Source organism: Coregonus lavaretus, assembly GCF_964263955.1.
Source record: "Coregonus lavaretus genome assembly, chromosome: 20".
NCBI classification, from domain to species: Eukaryota; Metazoa; Chordata; class Actinopteri; order Salmoniformes; family Salmonidae; genus Coregonus; species Coregonus lavaretus.
This window is the reverse complement of record NC_140007.1, coordinates 40,230,494-40,256,034: the sequence shown is the minus strand read 5'-3', so window position 1 is coordinate 40,256,034 and position 25,541 is coordinate 40,230,494. Positions and strand designations below refer to the sequence as shown.

The window sequence follows — 25,541 nt, the reverse complement described above, 5'->3', positions numbered from 1 at the left end:
GGAGTGGTCTACCCAGTCTCCAGACCTTAATCCCATAGAAAATCTGTGGAGGGAGCTGAAGGTTCGAGTTGCCAAACGTCAGCCTCGAAACCTTAATGACTTGGAGAAGATCTGCAAAGAGCAGTGGGACAAAATCCCTCCTGAGATGTGTGCAAACCTGGTGGCCAACTACAAGAAACGTCTGACCTCTGTGATTGCCAACAAGGGTTTTGCCACCAAGTACTAAATCATGTTTTGCAGAGGGGTCAAATACTTATTTCCCTCATTAAAATGCAAATGAATTCATAACATTTTTGACATGCGTTTTTCTGGATGTTTTTGTTGTTATTCTGTCTCTCACTGTTAAAATAAACCTACCATTAAAATTATAGACTGATCATGTCTTTGTCAATGGGCAAACGTACAAAATCAGCAGGGGATCAAATACTTTTTCCCCTCACTGTACAGCTGTACATCAGTCTACCGCACCAGGCTCACCAATGAACACCTGCATCAGTGTCTCAGAGTTGCTCTCACACCATTTGTGCCAAAGTTCAAAGCATTGTCAGGAGAGTGTAATTACTCTCATTAATGCAGGGCAAGGCTCAGACTAACTTCAACACGAATATTGCATGGCCCACAGTGACGTTCTGTGCATTCAGATTATTATTTTTGTTAAACTCTCCTTGACATGCACTTTATTTCATTTAAATATTTATTTTTTAATTCAAGGCCCATGTACAATGGTTCACAGTGCACGTTTTGCACATACAATTATGCAACCACTTTTGTTCTTCAGCAATGTTTATGCAATGTTGCACATGTTTACATTGGAAAGAAGTTGTAACTAATTGAAATTCCTAGTCTCATTTAATGTATTTAATATACATTTTATATAACCACATGTTTCCTAAGTCGTAGACGACTATGTTTGTTACTACGCTGTACCACAGTGCCGATAAAGGACAATATCCATCCGGACCTTTGCCAGCTAGAAAATGTGTGTCACTGGACAAATAGTAGTTGAGTACCCCTGGTATAGAGTAATATGAATGTTATTTTCAACCTCACCCAACAGGTCACACCAGGTTCACTGTATCATATAACATTATAAAATGTTGAGTGTATACATTACATTTCTCTCTCTCTTTTCTTTCCATATTTTTTCCTCTCTCTCTCTCTATTTATCTCTCTCCCTCTCTCTCTCTTTTTTCTCTCTCCCCCACTCTCTCTCCCCCACTCTCTCTCTCTCTCTCTCTCTCTCTCTCTCTCTCTCTCTCTCTCTCTCTCTCTCCCCCCACTCTCACTCTCTCTCTCCCTCTCTCGCTCTCTTTATCTCTCTCCCTCTCTCTCTCTTTTCTCTCTCTCCCCCACTCTCTCTCGCTCTCCCCCACACTCTCTCTCTCTCTCTCTCTCCCTCTCTTACTTCTCCAGCTGAGTGCCAACGCTTTGGTCTTCCTGTGTACCAACATGATAGGTATCTGTACCCACTACCCTGCCGAGATGTCTCAGAGACAGGCCTTTCAGGAGACCAGGGGGTACATCCAGGCCCGGCTCTACCTGCAGAGAGAGAACCAGCAACAGGTAGGCTACACACACAAAGACACACACACACACACACACACAGGCACGTAAGCATGCACACACACACACACACACACAAAAGCATGCACACGCTGGCACACACACAGGTAGGCACACAGACATGCACACAAATACACACACGGGGATGAGCACATGTCCCACTCACACGTTTACACAAGCCATTACACTTTTTTACCTAAATATGCTTTCTCATTTTTGTGGGTCAACAGTATAGAGTATATCTGAATGCCTCTGTGTTCTACCATGTTCCCATGCAGTATTCCAAAGAATGAATGGCGCTCAAGGCAGTGACTCATTGAGATTTCTAGCTGTGAAACGCATGAAAAATACATGAAAGTGAATGGGTTGAACTGAGTACTTTTCTCTCTGCCTGCTCTCTCTCTCAATTCAATTCAATTTCAATTTAAGGGCTTTATTGGCATGGGAAACGTATGTTAACATTGCCAAAGCAAGTGAAGTAGATAGTAAACAAAAGTGAAATAAACATTAAATATTAACAGTAAACATTACATTCAGATGTTCCAAAATAATAAAGACATTTCAATGTCATATTATGTATATATACAGTGTTGTAACAATGTGCAAATAGTTAAAGTACAAATGGGAAAATAAATAAACATAAATATGGGTTGTATTTACAATTTTGTTTGTTCTTCACTGGTTGCCCTTTTCTTGTGGCAACAGGTCACAAATCTTGCAGCTGTGATGGCACACTGGTTTTTCACACAGTAGATAAGGGAGTTTATCAAAATTGGGTTTGTTTTCGAATTCTTTGTGGATCTCTGTAATCTGAGGGAAATATGTGTATCTAATATGGTCATACATTTGGCAGGAGGTTAGGAAGTGCAGCTCAGTTTCCACCTCATTTTGTGGGCAGTGTGCACATAGCCTGTCTTCTCTTGAGAGCCAGGTCTGCCTACGGTGGCCTTTCTCAATAGCAAGGCTATGCTCACTGAGTATACACTGAGTCTCCCTCTCTCTCTCTCTCTCTCTCTCTCTCTCTCTCTCTCTCTCTCTCTCTCTCTCTCTCTCTCTCTCTCTCTCTCTGCTTCTCACCCTCCCCATCTCCCCCTCCCCTCCCCTCCCCTCCCCTCCCCTCTCTCTCTCTCTCTCTCTCTCTCTCTCTCTCTCTCTCGCTGTCTCTCTCTCTGCTTCTCCCCCTCTTTCTCCCTCTCTCTCTGCTTCTCTCTCTCTCTCTCTCTCTCTCTCTCTCTGTCTCTGTCTCTCTGCTTCTCCCCCTCCTCTCTCTCGCTCTCTGCCTCTCTCTCTGCTTCTCCCCCTCCTCTCTCTCACTCTCTGCCTCTCTCTCTCTGCTTCTCCCCCTCCTCTCTCTCACTCTCTGCCTCTCTCTCTCTGCGTCTCTCTCCATCTATCGCTCTCTTTCTGCCTCTCTCTCTCTTCCCCCTTTCCCTCTCTCTCTATCATACACATTCTCCAGGAACGCTTGCTGCTGTCGGTGCTTCCGAGGCACGTTGCCATGGAGATGAAGGCAGAAATCAACGCCAAGAAGGAAGATATGATGTTCCACAAGATCTACATCCAGAAACATGACAACGTCAGGTAGCCATGGCCACACACCATCTCACTCTGCTCTGAACATGGACACCCACCAACAATTCATTTTAAAGCACAGTAGAGGAGAGGATCCAATGTCCCTCCTGGGACTTCTTTCTTGAGAGGAATTGAGGAAACAAGGATAATGACAGCCAGTAACGTTTTCAGACGCTTCCTTGGACTACCTGAGATAGTCTAAACTACCTGGACTACCTGAGCTAGTCTAAACTACCTGGACTACCTGAGCTAGTCTAAACTACCTGGACTACCTGAGCTAGTCTAAACTACCTGGACTACCTGAGCTAGTCTAAACTACCTGGACTTCCTGAGCTAGTCTAAACTACCTGGACTACCTGAGCTAGTCTAAACTACCTGGACTACCTGAGCTAGTCTAAACTACCTGGACTACCTGAGCTAGTCTAAACTACCTGGACTACCTGAGCTAGTCTAAACTACCTGGACTACCTGAGCTAGTCTAAACTACCTGGACTACCTGAGCTAGTCTAAACTACCTGGACTTCCTGAGCTAGTCTAAACTACCTGGACTTCCTGAGCTAGTCTAAACTACCTGGACTTCCTGAGCTAGCACCACCAGCCTCTTGATCTAGTCTAAACTATTCACTCACCATAAAGGTGTGTTGAATTGAAAATATTATTTATCTGTCTATCTTATTCTGTCAGTGGTTGTTAAATTGAGTCATTGATAAAGGGGGCAACACCGCCATCTGGTGTTGTTTTCCCTCTTCCTTTTAATTACTATAACAAGTTAGAAAATGAGAACAATACTGAGCCGTCTTCACTGGAGAGAGAGAGAGAGAGAGAGACAGACAGAGAGAGAGAGAGAGAGACAGACTCTCTCTCTCTCTGTGTCTCTCTCTCTGACTCTCTCTCTGTCTCTCTTTCTCTCTCTCTCTCTGTCTCTCTCTGACTCTCTCTCTCTCTGTCTCTCTGTCTCTCTCTCTCTCTCTCTCTCTGTCTCTCTGTCTCTCTCTCTCTCTCTCTCTCTCTCTGTCTCTCTCTTTCTCTCTCTCTCTCTCTTTCTGTCTCTCTCTGTCTCTCTCTCTCTCTCTCTCTGTCTCTCTCTCAACAGACAGGCTGGGAGGCGCTAGACCATGTTAACTATGGGTTATTGATCTCTCTCTGTCTCTCTCTCTGTCTCTCTCTCTCTCTCTCTCTCTCTCTCTGTATCTGTCTCTTCCTCACTCCCTCTCTCTCTTTATTTCTCTCTCTCAACTTCTCCTCCTCATCCACTCACTTTCTCTTTGTTGTGTTTCTCCCTCTTCATATGACAGTATACTGTTTGCTGACATCGAAGGATTCACCAGCCTGGCATCACAATGCACAGCACAAGAATTGGTGATGACACTGAATGAACTTTTCGCTCGCTTCGACAAACTAGCTTCGGTGAGCAGTTAGTTACATTTTAGTGTTATACATCAATCATATACTTTTATGTAGTTTATTCACCAATAGTACCGTGCGTGTGTGTCCGACCATGTGTGTTCGCCGTGCGTGTGTGTCTGTATACTACAGGAGAACCACTGTCTGAGGATAAAGATCCTTGGGGACTGCTACTACTGTGTGTCGGGGCTGCCTGAGCCCAGGGCCGACCACGCTCACTGCTGTGTGGAGATGGGAGTGGACATGATAGAGGCCATCTCGTGAGTCACACACACACACGGATACACATGGATACACACATATGCACACATGCACGCATAGACACAGGCACACACGCACACACACAGACGGGCAAACACACAGACAGGTACACATACATACACAAATTAATTATCTATGTCTTTGAAGTAGTAAGAAACATACAATTTATCGTAACAGGTGATTTTTGGTGTCTGTGTGTGTGTCTATCTCTGTGTGTGTGTGTCTATCTCTGTGTGTGTGTGTCTATCTCTGTGTGTGTGTGTATATCTCTGTGTGTGTGTGTCTATCTCTGTGTGTGTGTCTATCTCTCTGTGTGTGTGTGTCTATCTGTGTGTGTGTGTGTGTGTGTGTCTATCTCTGTGTATGTGTGTGTGTCTATCTCTGTGTGTGTCTATCTCTGTGTGTGTGTGTCTATCTCTGTGTGTGTGTCTATCTCTGTGTGTGTGTCTATCTCTGTGTGTGTGTGTCTATCTCTGTGTGTGTGTGTCTATCTCTGTGTGTGTGTGTGTCTATCTCTGTGTGTGTGTGTCTATCTCTGTGTGTGTGTGTCCATCTCTGTGTGTGTGTGTGTGTGTCTATCTCTGTGTGTGTGTGTGTGTCTATCTGTGTGTGTGTGTCTATCTCTGTGTGTGTGTGTGTGTGTGTGTCTATCTCTGTGTGTGTGTGTGTGTGTCTATCTCTCTGTGTGTGTGTGTGTGTGTGTGTCTATCTCTGTGTGTGTGTGTGTGTGTGTGTGTGTCTATCTGTGTGCGTGTGTGTGTGTCTATCTCTGTGTGTGTGTGTCTATCTCTGTGTGTGTGTGTGTCTATCTCTGTGTGTGTCTCTCTGCAGGCTGGTGAGAGAGGTCACAGGGGTCAACGTGAACATGCGTGTGGGTATCCATAGCGGTAGGGTCCACTGTGGGGTGCTGGGACTCAGGAAGTGGCAGTTTGACGTCTGGTCCAACGATGTCACGCTAGCCAATCACATGGAGGCAGGGGGCGCGGCAGGGTAAGCCCCTCCCACCAAAACACCATGAGAAACTCCTATAGAGTTGCACTGACCATTTGGTTGAGCATACAAGTTCAGGTTGTAAGCTTTATTGTAAATTTTTTGTGAACATTTTCATGTGTCTTTGGCTTACAGGCATATGGCTCAGACGCATTGCAGTTAAATACAAATAACACAATAAATGCAACTAGATGTGGGGCATCATAATAAAGTGTCGGTATTGATTAAACTCTTTCTGGTATTGCAGTCCCCGATATTCAAAATGTCCTCTGATGCATTGGTTTTCAAGCCTCTCCTTGGGGACCCCCAACCGTTCCACGTATTTGAACTACTCCACAGCTAGCGCACCTGATTCAACTTGTTAGCTAATTATCAAGCCCTTGATTAGGTGACTCAGGCTAGCTAGTTAAGGGCTATGACAAAATTGTGAAATGTCCACTGCTCTGATAATACTGTGTCAATGTGACCTCTCTTTGTTCCTGTGTGTGGTACCAGGCGTATCCACATCACCAAGGCCACCCTACAGTACCTTCATGGGGACTATGAGGTGGAGCCGGGGTTCGGAGGGGACAGGAACACCTATCTCAAGGAGAATAACATCGAGACATTCCTGGTGCTGGGATGCAGCCAGAAAAGGGTCTGTAGTTTATTTAACGAGTTGAATAAATAGATTTTCAATTACAGAAGAAGAAGAATAATACTTTATTGTCCATTGTCAGTTTCAGGTGACAGAAACTCTTATTTTCCTTTAGTTATCCATTTATTCATTGATTTCCTCATTTTTGTGTTTCTCCTGGATAGCACTCCTGGATAGCACTGCTGGATAGTTCAATTAATTGTATTATCAAAAATAATGTTTATTCTTCAAAATCTCTGTCTGACTCTTCTGTATAGAAAAAATAGACTGAACAGTTACTGTATAACACATTCAGATGTCCAGTGTGAATAAGGTCTGTTGGTGTGGTCTTTTCCCTCCAACAGTACTGTATAACACATTCAGATGTCCAGTGTGATTAAGGTCTGTTCCCTCCCTGCAGAAAGATGAGAAGGCAGCGATGGCCAAGAGTGCCATGATGCAGCGGGTACGTGCCAACTCCACTGAGGGCCTGATGCCACGCTGGGGCCCTGACACAAGGTTCTCCAGGACCAAGGACTCCAAGGTTTTCAGACACATGGTGAGAGACACACTCTGGGAGGGATGGAGGGATGATGGATGAGGTAGAATGGATGGAGGGAGGGATGGAGGGAGGGAGGGAGGGAGGGAGGGAGGGAGGGAGGGAGGGAGGGAGGGAGGGAGGGAGGATGGATGAGGGAGAATGGAGGGAGAGAGGGAGAATGGAGGGAGGAGGATGGATGAGGGAGAATGGATGGAGGGAGGGAGGGAGGATGGAGGGAGGGATGGATGGGGTTGGATAGGTTGATTGGTCACTGAGGGCCAGATGCCACGCTGGGGCCCCGACACAAGGTTCTCCAGGACCAAGAACTCCAAGGTTTCAGACACATGATGAGAGATTGATGAAACCCTGATAGTGCTGAGCGATTAGTGCTTTTTGAGGTCGGTTCGGTTTCAATAATTTTTTTAAACATTAAATGGACTGTGCATTATGTGGGTTGAATGCTGTAATGACATAGAATAAAACAATTAATACAAGTCCCATGATGGTAATGGCTGCCAATTACGGCTTATCACTTATTAACCATCATTTATTCACATTACTTTAATAAAATATTTAAGTTGTGTATATTACATTTGTTTTATTCAATTACTTTATTATTTCTTTCCAAGTCATCATCTCATCTCTACAGAGCTGCTGCCTATGCTGTCTGACAAAATCACAATTTTAGTAGTTGTTCAAAGTAAATAATTCATACTTTTATGACTGCTGAATACCAACAATCAATCACTTAGATCATGTACTTTCAGGTAGAGATACCTCACGAAGCAACTTCTCTATATCCCTCTCAATCGCACATACTTCTGTCTCTTCTCTCAGTGTCTGCCCCACACTAACCTAAAGCAGCAGTGTAAAGAAACACACAGACAGGACAAGTAGGCGCGCAATGGATTATGGTCATTGTAGTTAATTACCACTTTTTCTGCACTAAACTATGTAGAATATTGGCCTGTTGGAAACTACGACTCCTTACTAAATTGCACAGTTCGGCTTGATCTGATTTATCTCTAGAGAAACTGCGCAAGTACTCATTGAGCTCAAAGGAAAAACAGAACTAACATAATGGAATTCAAATAATTGAACCGATGTCGGTCAATTAGTTGTTTAAAACCCTCAAAATAACTGACATTTCGGGTAATCGCTCAGCACGACACCCTGATAAAGGCTCTTGTCCAAATAAAATTGGTCAAATAAATCCACATCATGGAGAGATGAGTGTGTAACTTTCTTTTTCATTTGTTATAGACACGTTAAGGGACCACTTAGAATTGGTTGACAACTGATAGATGTTTGTTTTAGGATTCTTTCCAGTTTCCAGTGTTGCTTTTAAAAAGGCTTACTCTCTATGTTGTAGATGTCCTCTAGCTTTAATCAACTGTGTGTAATACAAGCCTAAAGCTCTCAAACAGCCAATGGAAAACCCAGATCCTGTATTGATTAGTATAGACCAAACACAATCACAACAAGTGGGAGTTACACAGCCCTACTGTGGTTAGTGGACAGCCAACACCCAATGGAAGTTAGTGGCCAGCGGCAGACAGTTAGCCTAACACTTGTTAAAGACTCTGATATGATTCCGAGAAGGTGCCTGAGGAAGTCCTGCAGCATGGAGGGATGATGGATGAGGTAGAATGGATGGAGGGAAGGAGGGAGGGAGGGAGGGAGGGAGGGAGGGAGGGAGGGAGGGAGGGAGGGAGGGAGGAATGGATGGATGGATGGATGGATGGATGGATGGAGAGAGGGAGGGATGAGGGAGAATGGATGGATGGAGGGAGGGAGGGATGGATGGATGGATGAGGGAGAATGGATGGATGTAGGGAGGGAGGGAGGGAGAGAGAATGGATGGAGAGAGGGAGGGAGGATGGATGAGGGAGAATGGATGGAGGGAGGGAGGGATGGATGGATGGATGGAGAGAGGGAGGGATGAGGGAGAATGGATGGATGGAGGGAGGGAGGGATGGATGGATGGATGAGGGAGAATGGATGGATGTAGGGAGGGAGGGAGGGAGGGAGGGAGGGAGAGAGAATGGATGGAGGGAGGGAGGGAGGATGGATGAGGGAGAATGGATGGAGGGAGGGAGGGATGGATGGATGGATGAGGGAGAATGGATGGATGTAGGGAGGGAGGGAGGGAGGGAGGGAGGGAGGGAGGATGGAGGGAGGGATGGATGGGGTTGGATAGGTTGATTGGTCACTGAGGGCCTGATGCCACGCTGGGGCCCCGACACAAGGTTCTCCAGGACCAAGAACTCCAAGGTTTTCAGACACATGATGAGAGATTGATGAAACCCTGATAGTGCTGAGCGATTAGTGCTTTTTGAGGTCGGTTCGGTTTCAATCATTTTTTTAAACATTAAATGGACTGTGCATTATATGGGTTGAATGCTGTAATGACATAGAATAAAACAATTAATAAAAGTCCCATGATGGTAATGGCTGCCAATTACGGCTTATCACTTATTAACCATCATTATTCACATTACTTTAATAAAGATTTAAGTTGATTTATTCAATGACTTTAATATTTCTTTCCAAGTCATCATCTCATCTCGACAGAGCTGCTGCCTATGCTGTCTGACAAAATCACTATTTTAGTAGAATATTGGCCTGTTGGAAACTACGACTCCCTACTAAATTGCACAGTTCGGGCTTGATCTGATTTATCTCTAGAGAAACTGCGCAAGTACTCATTGAGCTCAAAGGAAAAACAGAACTAACATAATGGAATTCAAATATTTGAACCGATGTCGGTCAATTAGTAGTTTAAAACCCCCAAAAGAAATGACATTTCGGGTAATCGCTCAGCACGACACCCTGATAAAGGCTCTTTGGTCAAATAAAATTGGTCAAATAAATCCACATCATGGAGAGATGAGTGTGTAACTTTCTTTTTCATTTGTATAGACACGTTAAGGGACCACTTAGAATTGCAGCATCATCAAGGACCACACACACCACAGCCACAAGCTGTTCACTCCCTTACCGTCGGGCAGATGGTATCAGAGCATGAGGTCTGATACCAACAGGCTCAGAGACAGTTTCTATCTACAAGCCATCAGACTGCTGAACACTTGAACTGGACTGACCACCTGCACAGACTCTCTGCACCTTGGCACACATGCACTCACTCACGTACACACCCACACAGATATACACTCATATACACACACACACACACACACACACACAAACACACAGTGCATTCGGAAAGTATTCAGACCCCTTGTCTTTTTCCACATTTTGTTACGTTACAGCCTTATTCTAAAATTGATTTAAAAAAACATTACCCCATAATGATAAAGAGAAAACAGGTTTTTAGACATTTTTGCAAAAAAAAAAAGAAAGAAAAACATAAATACCTTATTTACATAAGTATTCAGACCATTTGTTATGAGACTCGAAATTTAGCTCAGGTGCATCCTGTTTCCAATTATCATCTTTGAGATGTTCTACAACTTGAATGGAGTCCACCTGGGGTAAAATCAATTGATTGGACATGATTTGGAAATGAACACACCTGTCTATATAAGGTCACACAGTTGACAGTGCATGTCAGAGCAAAAACCAAGCCATGAGGTCGAAGGAATTGTTCGTAGAGCTCAGAGACAGGATTGTGTCGAGGCACAGATTTGAGGAAGGGTACCAAAATATTTCTGCAGCATTGAAGGACCCCAAAAACACAGTGGCCTTAAATGGAAGAAGTTTGGAACCACCAAGACTCTTCCTATTTCAGTTTTTTATTTTTAATACATTTGCAACAATTTCTAGAAACCTTTTGCTTTGTCATTATGAGGTATTGTGTGTAGATCGATGACAAAAAAAAATATATTTTTCATCCATTTTAGAATAAAGCTGTAAGGTAACAGAATGTGAAAAAAGTCAAGGGGTCTGAATACTTTCCGAATGCACTGTATACATTCATGCTACACACACATCCCAACTGATGCTACCAGACTCGTATTATTATTGCTAAATACTGCACAGTTTAAACACTTGTCCCCCATCCCCTCCTTCCCCAATACATATGTAAATATTGTACTATAAATTGTACCTTCCTGTGTTATAGTTATGCTAAAATGTTTATTCTACTGAGCCATTTACTTTATGTTCATATTCTTATCTTTTATTATTTCTTATTGTTGTTGCATTGTTGAGAATAACCTGCAAGTAAGTATTTCATTGGATAATGTATACATACTGTACTTTTACATTTTAGTCATTTAGCAGACACTTGTATCCAGAGCGACTTACAGGACCAATTATGGTTAAGTGCTCAAGGGCACATCGACAGATTTTTCACCTAGTCTGCTCTAAGATTCGGTTACTGGACCAACGCTCTTAACCGCTAGGCTACCTGCCGCCCCTATACCATGTGTATCCTGTACATACGACTAATAAAACTTTAAACTTGAATTTCACGACAACAATGATCTTTCCTCATGCCCTACACTTCCCCTATATTTTGCTCTCCTCACCCCTCCTCTCCTCTTCTCATCTCCTTCTCATTACCTCCCTTCCCCTCTCTCGCCTCACCCCTCCCTTCCCCTCCCCTCTCCTCTTATCTTCTCCTCTCTCTCGCTCTTCTTCTCTGAGGGCTATTGCCCAGGGGGGGAGGAGGGTATAATTTGAATCCTCACAGCATTAATTAAAACATCAGTCTGACTACCAGGGATTAAGTGTGCAGAAGTCTGAGTCTGGCTCTGTGTGTTTTTCATGGTCTTGGTTCCACTGCGGATTTCACTGGCTGCATATCTAAAACCAAATCTCTCTCTCTCTCTCTCTCTCTCTCTCTCTCTCTCTCTCTCTCTCTCTCTCTCTCTCTCTCTCTCTCTCTCTCTCTCTCTCTCTCTCTCTCTCTCTCTGTCTCTCTCTCTCTCTCTCTCTCTCTCTCATTCGAGTCTGTCTCCTATCTCTCTCTCTCTACCCCTCCCTCGTGCTCTCTCTCTTTATCGCTCTTTCTCTCTCGTTCTCTCCATCTCGATCTCTCTTTTCCCAGGGAATTGATGAAACTTCCAGACAAGACAAGTGAGTTCTCCTGTTTTGGATTACTCTGTGTGTATAGTGTAGTCATTAGCCCAGTAGGTATTATTGAGTTGCTGACTGTGTGTGTCTGTCTGTCTGTAGCCGTTGTTCCCAGGAGGCCCTAAACCCTGAGGATGAGGTGGATGAGTTTCTGGGCCGAGCCATCGACGCCCGCAGCATAGACCAACTCCGTAAAGACCACGTCAAGAAGTTTCTTCTCACCTTCCAGACTAAAGACCTGGAGAAGAAGGTGGGAGGAGATAGGGTGTTGATTTATTGGCTGTGTCTGAAAACATTACTAGGTGTTAAATCCTTGTTTTCTCAGTCCTTGTTTCCTCAATTCCTCACCTCCCTCAAATCTCATTGGAGGAGGAGGCTCCAATCCGAACCTCCTCAAATGAGCTTTGAGAGGGAGGCGAAGAATTGAGTAAACGAGAATGGGGGAAGTAAGGATTTGACAGCTAGATGTTTCTGGGATATTATGCACAGTGTTGTGTGTTGTGTTGAGTTTGCTTTTCTTCTCCTCATTGTGTTTTCAGTTCTCCAAGAAGGTGGATGATCGTTTCGGAGGCTACGTGGCCTGTGCTCTGTTAGTCTTCTGCTTCATCTGTTTAATTCAGATGATCATATTCCCACAGTAAGTACTTCTCTTAAACCTTCACCTTTCTGTAACTGTGTGGAACTAAACGAGGCTGCTAGTGGGTCAGGTTGAACCGACACTGTGTATCCAGCTCCAAGGACCAAATAAGGGACAGCCTTTTTAACCTATCAAATAAAATGTACTGAATAGTGACCTATGAGGATTGATTGCGGTGCAGTGACTTAAGTCGGTTCCTCTCCACAGCACACCTCTCATGCTGGGTTTCTACATCACCATCTTCATCATCCTCGTCAGCATCCTCTTCATCTGTGCCATTTACTCCTGCGTCAAGGTAAGGGACAGACTCCTCCGTCATTTTGAAATCATACAAGCTCCTTTTATAGAGATGTATCCAAAAGTTTACATTTGTTTTGATTATACATTTTCATTTAAAACAAGCACTAAAACGAATAATATCCTCTATCCTCTCTCTCCTCCTCCCAGCTCTTCCCAGTTGCCTTGCAGACAGTGACTAAGAAGATAGTCCAGTCTCGTACCAACAGTACCCTGGTGGGGGTCCTCACCATCCTACTCCTCTTCATGTCTGCCTTCGTTAACATGGTAGGGATGACAATTCTCCAAATAGTGCCTGCAATTGCAGTACGAAAATGTATGCACTCACTACTGTAAGTCACTCTGGATAAGAGCGTCTGCTAACTGACTAACACGTGTATGTGAATGTAGCAGTTCAGTTTTCCATCTGTTCAGTGGGCTTCTCTGTTGGTTGACGTATGATTTAGGACTGTGTGTCTCTCTCTAGTTGACCTGTGACAGAGAGGGACTGGTGGACTGTGTGGGGCGCGAGAGGAACCTGTCCTCCAGCCTGGTGACTCTGTGTCTACTACACAACCTGACCCAGTCAGCACAGGACGGACTGACCCTGTGCCCCAGCCAGCCCACACCATGCCACTTCCCTGAGGTGAGACCAGCTGGGACGCTACTGTGTGTGTGTGTGTGTGTGTGTGTTTAATAACATTGTTATTAAACACAGACCCCCCCCCCCCAGTATTTCTGCTACAGTGTTCTCCTGACCCTGCTGGCCTGCAGTGTGTTCCTCCACATCAGCAGTATAGGGAAGCTGGCCCTCATGGTGCTGATCCTGGTCACCTTCCTGCTGCTGGTGGAGTGGCCCCAGGTGGCCCTGTTTGACAACGCAGACCTGCTGCTCACCGCCAACACCCTGTGAGTTAACACACACACCACACCACACACACACACGCTGTGTATTTGTTCAAGTAGTACTTGTTTTCGTTCAAATACTTAAGCTGTGCAAAGCACAAAGGTCTTGTCAAGTGTTGAAAGTATTTAATACATTTGTGTTTAATTTTTTCCCTTGGATTCCTAGGTTCAATGAAACAGCTACAAAGACATGGTAAGTTCTTTGCTGTCTTATAGTGTTAATGTTCTGTTACCATGTCCATGTTAGTGTGTGTCTGGTCCTAGACTGAGTCCATCCTCCTCCTGTTTCCTCTCAGATCAATGTTCTGTTACCATGTCCATGTTAGTGTGTCTGGTCCTAGACTGAGTCCATCCTCCTCCTGTTTCCTCTCAGATCAATGTTCTGTTACCATGTCCATGTTAGTGTGTCTGGTCCTAGACTGAGTCCATCCTCCTCCTGTTTCCTCTCAGATCAATGTTCTGTTACCATGTCCATGTTAGTGTGTGTCTGGTCCTAGACTGAGTCCATCCTCCTCCTGATTCCTCTCAGCTCAATGTTCTGTTACCATGTCCATGTTAGTGTGTCTGGTCCTAGACTGAGTCCATCCTCCTCCTGTTTCCTCTCAGATCAATGTTCTGTTACCATGTCCATGTTAGTGTGTCTGGTCCTAGACTGAGTCCATCCTCCTCCTGTTTCCTCTCAGATCAATGTTCTGTTACCATGTCCATGTTAGTGTGTCTGGTCCTAGACTGAGTCCATCCTCCTCCTGTTTCCTCTCAGATCAATGTTCTGTTACCATGTCCATGTTAGTGTGTGTCTGGTCCTAGACTGAGTCCATCCTCCTCCTGATTCCTCTCAGCTCAATGTTCTGTTACCATGTCCATGTTAGTGTGTCTGGTCCTAGACTGAGTCCATCCTCCTCCTGTTTCCTCTCAGATCAATGTTCTGTTACCATGTCCATGTTAGTGTGTCTGGTCCTAGACTGAGTCCATCCTCCTCCTGTCTCCTCTCAGCTCAATGTTCTGTTACCATGTCCATGTTAGTGTGTCTGGTCCTAGACTGAGTCCATCCTCCTCCTGTCTCCTCTCAGCTCAATGTTCTGTTACCATGTCCATGTTAGTGTGTCTGGTCCTAGACTGAGTCCATCCTCCTCCTGTTTCCTCTCAGATCAATGTTCTGTTACCATGTCCATGTTAGTGTGTCTGGTCCTAGACTGAGTCCATCCTCCTCCTGTTTCCTCTCAGATCAATGTTCTGTTACCATGTCCATGTTAGTGTGTCTGGTCCTAGACTGAGTCCATCCTCCTCCTGTCTCCTCTCAGCCAGGAGTGTGATTGATTGATTGATTTATTGTTTGATTTGTTGAGTGATTGGTTGGTTGATTGATTGTGGTCCTGTCTCCCCCCTCCAGCCAGGAGAGTGTGACCAAGGTGTCCCTAAAGGTCATGACCCCTGTCATCCTTACGGTGTTCGTCCTGGCTCTGTACCTGCATGCTCAGCAGGTGGAGTCCATCGCACGCCTCGACTTCCTGTGGAAGCTGCAGGTAGGATCGGCCACACACACACTTGTCCAGCAGGTGGAGTCCACCGCACACCTCGTCTGTTGGATCTGGTGACATCACTAAGATATCTCCGTCAGCAGAGCTCAGCCTTTCTCAATTTATCAAACAGTTGCGGCAGAGTGACGTTACTGGTCGAACGTCAGTGGAATACCAATCAGCGTTCGGAGTTCCTCTCAATACCTATAGATAGACAGACAGCGATGTGGTTGACCTATGAATCATTCTGTCACGTTCTCATCCCTTTTAACAAACCGTTTCCCCTCTCCCCATTCCCCTGTGTCTGTCCCCTCCAGGCCACAGAGGAGAAAGAGGAGATGGAGGAGCTTCGGGGCTACAACCGCCGCCTCCTCCACAACATCCTGCCTAAAGACGTGGCCGCCCACTTCCTGACGCGGGAGCGGCGCAACGACGAACTCTACTACCAGTCCTGTGAGTGTGTGGCCGTCATGTTCGCCTCCATCTCCAACTTCTCTGAGTTCTATGTGGAGCTGGAGGCCAACAACGAGGGAGTGGAGTGTCTTCGGCTGCTCAACGAGATCATCGCTGACTTTGACGAGGTTTGTTTGTCTGTTTGTACTTCTTTTAATCTTCCAAGAGTCCATGAGGGAGGAGGGAGGGGAGGATCCAGATTCAAATGAAGATCCTACATCTGTTCCTCCCTCTCCCCCCAGATCATCAGTGAGGACAAGTTCCGCCAGCTGGAAAAGATAAAGACCATCGGTAGCACTTACATGGCAGCCTCTGGCCTCAACGACTCTACCTACGACCGTGAGGGACGATCGCACATCCTGGCTCTGGCAGACTACGCTATGAGACTCAAAGAACAGATGAAGTACATCAACGAACACTCCTTCAATAACTTCCAGATGAAGATAGGTGAGTCCCTGGACCGATAGCAGAGATAGGGTTGGATGGTAGTAGTAGTGGTATTAGTAGGAGTAGCCATGAGACAGAGAACAGATTAAGTACATTAACGAACACTCCTTCAATAACTTCCACATTTGTGGCGAAGTGTCCCTTTGTAAAGACTACACACTGAGAATCTGGATCAATCCTGGTCTTGGAGGGCGACAGTAGTCAATCATTAGTTGAGGTGTGTTAGTGATAGGCTGGAACAAAAGCCTGCGGCTGTTGCAGCGCTCTAGGACAACATTGGGAAGCCCTAGCCCTTGATCATGACTCTCAGTTCCATTACATTACACATAAGTCATTGGACGAAGGTGTCTTCTGTACGGGGGGAGTTTTGTTAAGAACATTAACGCTCGGTTTGAACATTAACATGCATTTCTTGCAGTACGGTTTTGGAAGCATAAAGACCTTATCTTTCATATCAGCAAGATTTATTTACTTTTTTTCAAAAGGTTAAATTGATACACTCCATATTTCCATGTTACAGCGCTTGTTTACAGAAAACAGACAGGAGACAGAGTGGACTACCTGTGCTAATTAGCTATCTGCGTCTCCCAACCCCTGGGTGTAAACGAAAGACAGACGCCACAAAAGTGTTGTCACTGAGAAATACTGTCGGCTGTAGCTGTGTTAAAACAGTGGACAGTAAGTGTGTATTTTGCATTTGTGAAATTATTTTGATGTGATATGAAAGTAGAGGGCTTTGTGTTTCTAGAACCGTACTGCAATTAAGAATCGATTCATGTTTAGATGGAGTATTTGGCTGTTTTGGCTTCCAGAGCCAATTGGCCTCTAAACAGAACATGTAAGGTCCTTGGACTATAAGAAGTAACGTGAGGCTCCATTATTGGGCTAGGGAAGCCCCTGGATTAGTTAAGAGGTAGGTAGAGTGAAGTGGTGTGATGCAGGCAGGTTGACTGTGGTCTCCTCATGCAGGTCTCAACATGGGTCCGGTGGTGGCTGGGGTGATCGGGGCCAGGAAACCCCAGTATGATATCTGGGGGAACACTGTCAACGTGGCCAGTCGTATGGACAGCACCGGAGTGCCAGACTGCATACAGGTACACACACCTACTTTGCCTAATTTAAGACGTTCTGTACACACCTTTGATATATACGGTACACTGTATGTTAGATATGTCATTGTGAGTCCTACAGCTTTCACTTTTAATACTTATTTAAACACTATATTAATTGAATGGATGATAAACAGATGATGAGCTTAAACCCCTCTTTCCTCCGTGACCAGTGCTGCCACCTGCTGTATATAAAACCCTACTGCAGCTCATGAGAAGGGCTTACCAAGAAAAACTTTCCAAAAGGACTAATTTGAGGCAGAAAGGAGTTGAGCACTCAACAAAAGAGGCAGAGATTGATTTATTTTAGCTCACTTTAATCCATTGTTCAGGATGAGTACAGGTGACTGGCGTTTTGACGTCAAGCTTGACGTCTTCCTCAAGAGTATTTTGCAAACATGAGTTATTACAAGGAAGGAACAATAGCTGTAACTAGATACCAAGTGTTCCACTTCAACTAGCTCTACACTTGCCATCATATACTCTTCCTTCCACCATGTAGTGCCTTGATCATTATAGAATGGAATAGAATAGCATAGAATAGAACAGAACACAATAGAATAGAACAGAACACAATAGAATAGAACAGAACACAATATAATAGCTGCTGTGTAGCTGTGGCTGACATTGTCTGTGTGTGTGGAGGCAGGGTGGAGTGTCTCTGTGTCAAATTACACACACACACATACATACACACACTTAAGTGTCCTTGTGTTGTCTTCTCCCAGGTGACCACAGACCTGTACCACGTCCTGGTAGACAAAGGCTACCATCTGGACCACAGAGGCCTGGTCAAGGTGAAAGGGAAGGGAGAGATGACCACATACTTCCTGACCAGCGGTCCCAATGGTCCCTAGGGCAGTTAACCACCGACGGTCATGGGATTACCGCTGGCTGCTAATACATGAAGAAGAGAGAGATGAGAGGGAGGGAAAGCGGGACAATGGGGGGAAGAAGAGAGAGAGGGGGAGAGTGAGATGAGACAGAGAGAGCAAGAGAGAGAGAAAGAAAAACAGCTAATGAACACTGGAACATAAAGAAGAAAACAGTTCAACTCCGTGATGGAAAGGTGTTTGTGTGTGACCATGTATTCTTCTGCACACAACTTTAGGGTTGAGTCTCAAATGCCACCCTATTGCCTATATAGGGGCCCAGGCCCTGGTCAAAATTAGTGCACTATATAGGGAATAGGGTGCCGTATGGAACGCAACCACGGAAGTTTGTTCTTACTTCAAGGCTTTTTCGACAAAGCTACTTGAAAGATATAATGAAATAATTATAATGAAGACCTGTTGCCTTAGAAGGAAATTACAGAACAAAAGGCTATATTTGTTTTGTTGTGAGCTACACTACAAGTAGTTCACATCCGGAGTCATTATTTATTTTTCACTGAAATGGATAGAGTTTTTTGTTGTCATGACGACCTTGTAACATAAACAATATATGTATTATATGAAATATGCAAGGATAAGAAGATGAAAACGACCAAAGAACACGTTTGATTATGAGGGACTTACTCTACACACATCTACCAACTGAAATGACTGTAGAATGAACAGCTGAATTGACTGCAGAATGAACAACTGAAATGACTGCAGAACGAACAACTGAAATGACTGCAGAATGAACAACTGAAATGACTGCAGATCGAACAACTGAAATGACTGCAGAATGAACAACTGAAATGACTGCAGAACAAACAACTGAAATGACTGCAGATCAAACAACTGAAATGACTGCAGATCGAACAACTGAAATGACTGCAGAATGAACAACTGAAATGACTGCAGAATGAACAACTGATATGACTGCAGAATGAACAACTGAAATGACTGCAGAATTAACAACTGAAATGATTGCAGATCGAACAACTGAAATGACTGCAGAATGAACAACTGAAATGACTGCAGAACAAACCACTGAATTTACTGCAGAACAGAACAACTGCAAACCTATGTTGTTTATTCATATTTTTCCTTTCTTGACAACAAAGGCCACGGAAACCAACGTAACTGTCTTTGATAGCAGCAAACACTTACAGCATATTGTTTTCAACTTGATATGCTTGATAATATGAAGGAGAGCTGAGAAATCTGTCTTTGGTTGTGCACGGCCAACAAAGAGAGAGGCCACACACACACACACACACACACACACACACACACACACAGGGTTGGGTTACAGTTACTAGTTACCTGTCCAAAATTGTAATCAGTAACGGAACTTTTAGATTACCCAAACTCAGTAATGTAATCTGATTACTTCTTTTATTTTTTTATTTTTTTACTTTTGGATTACTTTCCCTTTAAGAGGCGTTAGAAGAATACAAATGGATCCATCAAACGCATTTGGTGTGTCATCATAGTGGTCTCTGACTTGTGGTCAGACTCACTCAGGTGGAACAAACTTAAACTTTCGCCTTTTTTCAATGCTGAATTGAATGTCATTGAGAAAACAGAAAGGTGTCAATAAATGTTTTGCCAAACAGCCTTTCTGAATTTATAAGTAATCCAATAAATAATAATATTTTCTAAAGTATCTGTAATCTGATTACAATATTTTTTACTGGTAACGTAACTGATTACAGGTAGGTTATTTTGTAATCAGATTACATATAATTGATTACATGTAATCAGTTACTCCCTAACCCTGCACACAAACACACACCCACAGACACACAGAGCAGTCTTGGGTTGGATTTCTGTGTTCCTTTCAGGGCCTCTATTGTGTGCAGGCTAACAAACCCACAGAAGGTTGTTTTCTCTTTGCTAGGTATGATCAATAACTTTCTCTCTCTAGATGTATTTTTTGGTACAAGCCAAAACAGAAACTTTAGTGAAGGACAAACAAACAACTGCATTGGTACCATGGTACTGGAATGATAGTTTTAACAGCTATGAGATGTTTTGTATGGAGTGTGTGTGTGTGTGTGTGTGTGTGTGTGTGTGTGTGTGTGTGTGTGTGTGTGTGTGTGTGTGTGTGTGTGTGTGTGTGAGAGGGTAACTGTATGTTGTTCTCAATCTTTAAAGGGGCATAACTTTTCACTGTGAGGTTTTTAAAGATACGGTATGACAAATGGATGCATCCCAAATGGCTCCCTATATAGTCTACTACTTTTGACCAGATCCCTATGGGCCCTGGTCAATAGAAGTGCACTACATAGGGAATAGGGTGCCATTGGGGACATAGCAATGCTTTCTTACCAAATTGATTGCATGTGTGTTGTTATTATATCTTATACTTTGGAGTTGTGTTCATTGCTGATTTTCATTTTTGTTGATTCATTTGTGTTTTTTAAATCACCTTTACTTCACGTATTTAATTAAAATTTTCTGTGATTATGATTGCAATTCCATTACAACCCTAAATGTATAAAAACCCTAATTGATTTTGGATTGTATAAAACAAATATGAACAGCAGGTTGTTCTCTACACTTAGTAGACCTGCGGTACAATGTTACAGGAGAATACACAAAAGTTATTATTTGTAAGTCCGCTAGCTGTTACCTTGAAATAAGGGTTACATCAATAGTAGTATCTGTACTACAAAGTATTTAACACTATCTGATAGTGTTGGTATCTGACTATTTGGCACATAGAGTATGTTCGCATGTCTGTAAGTTGGATAAAAGCGTCTGCTAAATGGCATATATTATTATACAGTATAATAGTATCTTTACCCCCAAAGGAGTACTGTATTTTGAAACTGTTATTTTATGAATGTACGTAAATCACAAAAGATATCGTGTGTCTACGGCGACACTACTACTACTCCTTATTTTCGCAGTGCAAACATTATCTGCCTTGTATTGAAAGAAATGACCGGAAAACTAGTTTTAATGGTGCCATTGCAGGCTCCCAGGTCAGGACAGGGACGTGACCTGTTCTTTTACACCAACATGGCAAAAGGGTCGAGGGAGAGGAAGAGCTACTGCTGTGTTCTACTGTATGCCACACAGGGGAGGAGGTTATGTAGGACCTGCCATGGTGACTTGGGGGTCTCTGTCAATCTATCTTCTCCCTCAACCATTAGGAACAAAATAATAAGGAGTGGAACAGGCAGAGGTACCACCTGCACTCGTCCAATAAGAAACAGCTTGTTTTCCTTTTCCATTGCAAAACGTTTTATCTACTGTGTGCCCTAATGAACAGGAATGAGCCTGCCGATCCCCTGGGCAACCTGTGTGTAGGAGGGAATGGATTTCTGATTGATTGAAGTTGTTTCGTTCCCCCTTTTCTTTTGTATTTTTTCACATTAGTCTCTTGTTGTATTTGAGTTGAAAGGCCAACAAAATAATGTTTGTTTGTTTTTCCATTCAAAAAATAACACTATAGCAGAATTGAAGAAATGAAATGGTATTCTGGTTTGATTTCCCCTTGATACGAAATCAATAAATGGCTGTTTTGTATTATTGATTATTGTCATTCAGTTATTATTCTGTTATTATTCAATGTCTGCCCCTAATCAATGTACAATGTAAACCTATGTGTTTTGCTGCTGTTTCATTGCAATGCACATTTTAGTCAAATAATAAGTTAGCTAAGTTATTGGTAATGTCACGCTTACAATAATGGGTAACACTTTACCTTAAGTTTTATATTTTGGTCATTTAGCAGACGCTCTTATCCAGAGCGACTTACAGGAGCAATTGGGGTTAAGTGCCTTGCTCAAGGGCCCATCGACAGATTTTTCACCTAGTCGGCTCGGGGATTCGAACAAGCAACCTTTCGGTTACTGGCCCAATGCTCTTAATTACCACTATACCCATGTTAACTACACATTAATAATAACTGTAGTAACAACACCATAGTCACATAGGAATTTCTACGTAACTACATGGTTTTAGAATGGGAGTTAGCCTCGTTGCACCATCCTGATCCCGCCAGCTAACATTCCGTTTCGCTACACGGATTAAGTGAAACTAAACGAGAGCACAGTGGTCAGGATGATGGATTAGGATGCGGCTAGCAGGGTTGGGGTCAATTAATTTAAATTCCAGTCAATTCAGGAAGTACAATGAAAAGTCAAATTCCAATTCTCTTCAATGCTTGTCAATGAGGCACATTTGTAATTGTAATGAAGGTTTACTTTCTGAATTGAAATGAATTGACCCCAGCTCTGGACGCTAGACAGGAGTAGGCCTGAAGGGAAAGTGTAGACCAGGGGTGTCAAACTCATTTTAGCTCAGGGGCCACATGGAGGAAAATCTATTCCCAAGTAGGCCGGACCGGAAAAATCATGGTATATATAACTTAAAAACAACAACTTCAGATTGTTTTCTTTGTTTTAATACGATCAACATACAACATAAAGCTGGAGCCTGAGGACAGTGTGTCCAAAATAGTACAAGCACAACATCACTATTAATCATAAAACACGTCAAGTTTATTTGAAAATTCTAAAGAAAAAGAACACACAAACACACAATGCCTCAGTGATTAACAGAACTGTTTCACAGATCACAGAACTATATCAGGGTGTCATTTCTCAGGCAGAAATGTAGATAAAAATAATGAAATCCTGTTCCCCAAACAAGTGCAAGAACCACAGAGTCAAGAATAGGTTAAATATACAAATAAAATAAAATCAATTAAAAACAATAGCACATCAACATAAAAACATATAAACATAAAGCTGGAGCCTGAGGACAGTGTCCAAAAGCACAACATCACTATTAATCATAAAACACCTCAAGTTATTTGAAAGTTCTGAGGACAAAGAACACACAAACACACAATGCCTCAGTGATTCACAGAAGTATATCACAGATCACAGAACTATATAAGGGTGTCATTTCTCAGGCAGAAATGTAGATAAAAATAATGAAATCCTGTTCCCCAAACAAGTGCAAGAACCACAGAGTCAAGAATAGGTTAAATATACAAATAAAATAAAATCAATTAAAAACAATAGCACATCAACATAAAAACATATAAACATAAATCTGAAAGCGTTGCTCAAACTCCCGTAACAGTCCAGTTATTTTATCTTTGAACCGCTTCATGTCTGCCACATGTTGGGTCGCGCACACATTTTTCAGACAGGGGAAGTGAGCTGCATCACCACCGGCAAGTTGCGTCTCCCACAATGACAGCTTCAACTTGAAAGAACGTATGCTGTCATAATACTGCGTGATAACTTTGTTGCGCCCTTGCAGCTGTTTGTTCAAGTTATTCAGGTGCTCTGTAACATCCACCATAAATGCAAGGTCCGGCATCCATTCTGCGGAATGAAATTCTAACACTGGTTTGCCCTTTTCTTCCATGAACTGTTCAATTTCTTCTCGTAAATCAAAGAAACGCCTCAGCACAGCACCTCGGCTTAACCATCTTACCTCAGTGTGGTATGGCAGGCCATAGATGTGGTCTTTCTCTCTGAGAAGGCTGTCAAACTGACGGTGATTCAGGCTTCTGGATCGGATGAAATTAACAGTTTGGATGACCACCTTCATGACGTTATCCATCTTTAATGACTTGCAACACAAAGCCTCCTGGTGCAAAATACAGTGAAAAGTAAAAAAATCACGTCCTCCATTTGCAGATTGCACTTTCTCTCTGAACTTTGTCACAACGCCTGCTTTTTTCCTGATCATTGAGGGCGCACCATCTGTAGCCAGGCTGACAGCGCGGGACCAGTCCACTCCGACCCTGTCCAGCGCGCCGACGAGTGCGGTAAAAATATCAGCTGCTGTCATTGTCTCCCGAGTGGCGCAGTGGTCTAAGGCACTGCATCGCAGTGCTAGCTGTGCCACTAGAGATCCTGGTTCGAATCCAGGCTCTGTCGTAGCCGGCCACGACCGGGAGACCCACGGGGCGGCGCACAATTGGCCCAGGGTAGGGGAGGGAATGGCCGGCAGGGATGTAGCTCAGTTGGTAGAGCATGGCGTTTGCAACGCCAGGGTTGTGGGTTCGATTCCCATGGGGGGCCAGTATGAAAAATAAATAAAAAATGTATGCACTAACTGTAAGTCGCTCTGGATAAGAGCGTCTGCTAAATGACTTAAATGTAATGTATCTGTCATCGGCACCAACTCCATGAACTCCTCGGTGACGGTCAATGTGTCATCAACTCCGCGGATGAAAAAATGGCCAGTTGTGCAACATCTGTAATGTCCGTGCTTTCATCAATTGCAACCGAAAACGCAATAAATGACTTTACTTTTTGCTTCAACTGGCTGTCCAAATCCACTGAAAGATCGGAAATCCTGTCTGCAACTGTGTTTCTTGTCAGGCTGATATTTGCAAAAGCCGGCCGCTTTTCAGGGCACACAATCTCCGCTGCCTTCATGCATGTTTTTACAAATTCACCCTCACTAAATGGTTTTGAAGCCACTGCGATTTCATTAGCAATGAGGTAGCTAGCTTTCACTGCAGCGTCACTGATGTCTCGGCTGTGAGTAAACACAGACTGCTGTTTCTTCAGACCCGCCAACAGTTCATTCACCTTCTCTCATCTCCGCTGTCCTTGAAAGTTGTCATATTTGTCGGCATGAAGACTCACATAGTGGCGACGAAGGTTATATTCTTTCAGCACTGCAACATGCTCTGAACACACCAAACATACAGCTTTCCCATTCAATTCCGTGATTAAATAGGATGACCATTTTTCTTGGAACACTCTGCACTCTGCGTCCACTTTTCTCTTTTTTGACAGAGACATATTGGGGCAATGAGGGTGCCAAAGCACATAATGTTAAAAGTAGAAGCCGTAATAAATATCGCGGGCAAAACAAAGTAGCTCATTGGCTGCACGTGCTTGACCTACTTGCTCTGCCCCGGTATAAACAGTTTGCTTGCTTAACACAATTGCTATTGCGCCATCCAGTGGACGCAATTGGAACAGCAGTTTATTTTATTGAAAAATTGCAGCGCATTTTTATACTTAAAAATGCTTTAAAAAATCCATCTTTTTAAATACTAAAAAAAAAAATTAAAAAAAAAAAAAATATTTTTTTTTTTTTTTTTTTTTTTAAATTCATCTCGCGGGCCGGATTAAACCCGTTTGCGGGCCTGATCCGGCCCGCGGGCCGTACGTTTGACACCCCTGGTGTAGACCTAAATAGAGTTTATTTTCTCAACACACCACACAGAAGGGCCTAGCTAGTACCACTGGGGGGCAATGTAAGACCTCCCATACTTTCACTCTTTACATTTTAGTCATTTAGCAGACGCTCTTATCCAGAGCGACTTACAGTTAGTGAGTGCATAC

At 43.5% G+C, this 25,541-nt stretch overlaps 1 protein-coding gene across 2 annotated transcripts in view; it reads left to right on the top strand.

Annotated features, from left to right (window-relative positions):
* LOC311147496 (adenylate cyclase type 6-like) overlaps positions 1-21,741 on the top strand; it is an 89,101-nt gene extending 67,360 nt beyond the window's left edge. For both annotated transcript variants that reach the window (XM_084184235.1, XM_084184236.1), the window contains exons 4-23: positions 1,414-1,563; positions 3,023-3,144; positions 4,431-4,542; positions 4,672-4,799; positions 5,632-5,790; positions 6,286-6,427; positions 6,828-6,965; positions 11,962-11,990; positions 12,090-12,237; positions 12,527-12,624; positions 12,832-12,919; positions 13,072-13,188; positions 13,388-13,546; positions 13,634-13,809; positions 13,973-13,999; positions 15,197-15,329; positions 15,641-15,904; positions 16,019-16,223; positions 17,193-17,317; positions 18,061-21,741. In XM_084184235.1, coding sequence (XP_084040361.1) covers positions 1,414-1,563; positions 3,023-3,144; positions 4,431-4,542; positions 4,672-4,799; positions 5,632-5,790; positions 6,286-6,427; positions 6,828-6,965; positions 11,962-11,990; positions 12,090-12,237; positions 12,527-12,624; positions 12,832-12,919; positions 13,072-13,188; positions 13,388-13,546; positions 13,634-13,809; positions 13,973-13,999; positions 15,197-15,329; positions 15,641-15,904; positions 16,019-16,223; positions 17,193-17,317; positions 18,061-18,189 — 2,649 coding nt within the window. In that variant the 3' untranslated portion in view covers positions 18,190-21,741. The remainder of the gene's footprint in view (positions 1-1,413; positions 1,564-3,022; positions 3,145-4,430; positions 4,543-4,671; positions 4,800-5,631; positions 5,791-6,285; positions 6,428-6,827; positions 6,966-11,961; positions 11,991-12,089; positions 12,238-12,526; positions 12,625-12,831; positions 12,920-13,071; positions 13,189-13,387; positions 13,547-13,633; positions 13,810-13,972; positions 14,000-15,196; positions 15,330-15,640; positions 15,905-16,018; positions 16,224-17,192; positions 17,318-18,060) is intronic.
* The last annotated feature ends 3,800 nt before the right edge of the window (positions 21,742-25,541 follow it).